Raw genomic sequence first — 2,421 nt, forward strand, 5'->3', positions numbered from 1 at the left:
TTATATCGAAGTTAGCTATATCTGCAGCCAAGTCCTTTGTAGCTAAGACCGCTTCTGTACAAGGTGTAAATAAACGGAATCTCCGGAGTTAGCCTTACAACCTTTCTTCGTTAAACGGTCGTAAATCTAAGTCGCCAATGAGGCGAACGATACGACACAACACATAGCAAGGATAGCTCAGTAATACCAAAATCGTTAAAATGACAGTTACTTACTGCGTACACTTATACACGTGTTCCAAATAATTGTCCCCTGCAGTAACCATATCGACATTATTTTGGAAATATCCCCAAACACTCTGTACGGTACAGTGATTCACAGTAGTCGGACCGGTAAAATCATTTCGAATTGGAGCATTACAGAATTGTTCCAAACCTTCTCCTTCTTCTCGTCCAAGCTACAAAAATTCCAGTCTTCGAAAGTTTTTTTTTTGAAAGAGATGCTTGTTCCAGTTCCGGAAAGAAACAGTAACGAAAACTTACTTGAAGTATTTTACTTTGAAGCTTGTGCACCTCCAGTAAAAATGTTCGATTAAAGACGGGGCCGAATTCTAGGGAACCAGTCGAGGTATTGTACAGCACCTACATTGAATTGAGAAAATAGATTATGCTACCTTTGAACCCAAAAATATATACGTAAATCTGATAGTTTTCTCTTATATACAATTAATCAAAAATTCAGATTTTCATATAGGTAAATTCAGTTGATGTTCCAACTTTGTTTTCATATTTTTTTAAATATTTGAAATTACAAAATACCAGAGATAATTTTTGTATACTAAGCAATATTTTTTGCCTACAATATTGTACAGAACAGACATCTATTGTTTAGTTTAAGAAAATTATGGGTTTGGAAAGTCTAAACTTTATATCTTTTGTTTCCTTAGTTATTACTTAAGATATTTAAATCCAATGAAAGTGCAAGTGAAATTGTAAATTAGCTTGATTTAGGATATATTATCAGAATTTTAAATTGATTATTAAGGGTTGAAATGAGATCATCTATTTTTCAGGCTTCGTTTTCACAAACCACCTTCCAAAAATATTGGGAATAATGTTTTGTCAACGTTATGTCAAATAATTTCTTCCTTTTAAAAAACTGAAAAATTACATAGCAACCGATTATGCATGTTTATCGTGCTATACCCATTAAGTATTTAGTACTAATAGTATTTTTAATACTGCATCTAACTTTTCAATTGTTTTAAATATTGAGAAAGTATCTTCTCTTTAAAGATAAAACTCTTCTTTCTTCGGAAATAAGTAAATCTATTCACCTTGTCGACTCCTACAGACTTGATGTAAATCTGCTCGGTTCTGTAAAATGGTTGGAAATGAGAATCAAAGTAATCTTTCTCGAGTCTAGCTCTGCTGGTGGGAGCAGCCCAAATTTCGATGGGGTCGCTGACCACGATCAGTTGCGTAATGCCGTAACTTAGACCCAATATCACGTACGAGCTAATGAAAAGCGTTAGCCCTGGATGCGTTGCGAATGCTGAAACGTGTCACGGAAAGGTGTCAAGAAAGACACGTGATTAACGTGAGAAAATAATCTAAAATATTAATCATAAAGAATGGTCCGGAAAACAATGTAATACCTCTACCACAAACATTGAACAGGTCTCGGAACAGCTTTTGAATATTTCCACGACAAATCCCTTCCGATTCATCCTCGATATCTGAGTCCGAATCTTCTTCGAACGAATCTACAACTAGCAACGGTATATTACAGATCGGTAAACTTACATATTGAAAAAGATTCTGCATTAGTATTGAAGAAACGAGCAACGGACAAATTCAAAGAACTTAAGGATACCGATAGTTACTTACAAGTTTGTCGAATTATTAAACAGAAAAAATTTATATGTACGTCTTGAGTCTCGAAATTGATCTAAACAATTTTTATTTTTCATAAAGATCTGCAGTTTACTTATTATTTTGAATCTTTATAGTCTCTAGAATGACTTCATCATATGGTTTATAAAAGTCTTAATTTTTATAAACTTACAAAGATCTTTAAAAATTTGTTATAGATCATATTCACTTGGTTGCGCTCTGAATTATTCCCCTTGTGGATCATATTCACCATTGTGTACATCAAATTAACTCTTCCGCAGGTCTTTTTCATACTTTTGCTAATCGGAATCATTTTGCGGATCGAATTTGCAAATTGCATTCACTTATTTGCAATTATTTGTAATAGAAACCATATTAAGTTTAAAATTATTAAAAAAATGGTCAATTTTGATCTGTGTTGGGTTAATTTTATTTGCAAAAAGAATGAAGTTACTTCTCAAAATTATGGATAAAACCTGTAAAAGGGTTAATTCGATTTTCAAAAAGGTGAATATGATCTGCGGAAGGATTAATTTGAAGCGTAAAAAGGAATACGATTTACAAAAGGATTAATATTCAGTATATA

General features: G+C 32.8%; 1 protein-coding gene across 1 annotated transcript; it reads right to left on the minus strand.

Moving 5' to 3' along the window:
• Positions 1 to 215: 215 nt before the first annotated feature.
• On the minus strand, positions 216 to 1,766 carry LOC144477703 (NPC intracellular cholesterol transporter 1 homolog 1b-like; the record flags this gene model as incomplete). The annotated part of the gene is made up of 4 exons (XM_078195437.1): positions 1,598 to 1,766; positions 1,277 to 1,494; positions 483 to 581; positions 216 to 397 (listed from the first exon to the last, which is right to left on the minus strand). Coding segments are annotated over exons 1-4 (668 nt in total), but the record flags the coding sequence as incomplete, so codon positions are not given.
• Positions 1,767 to 2,421: the final 655 nt, after the last annotated feature.

The sequence above is a fragment of the Augochlora pura genome, unplaced genomic scaffold (assembly GCF_028453695.1).
Source record: "Augochlora pura isolate Apur16 unplaced genomic scaffold, APUR_v2.2.1 APUR_unplaced_2986, whole genome shotgun sequence".
NCBI classification, from domain to species: Eukaryota; Metazoa; Arthropoda; class Insecta; order Hymenoptera; family Halictidae; genus Augochlora; species Augochlora pura.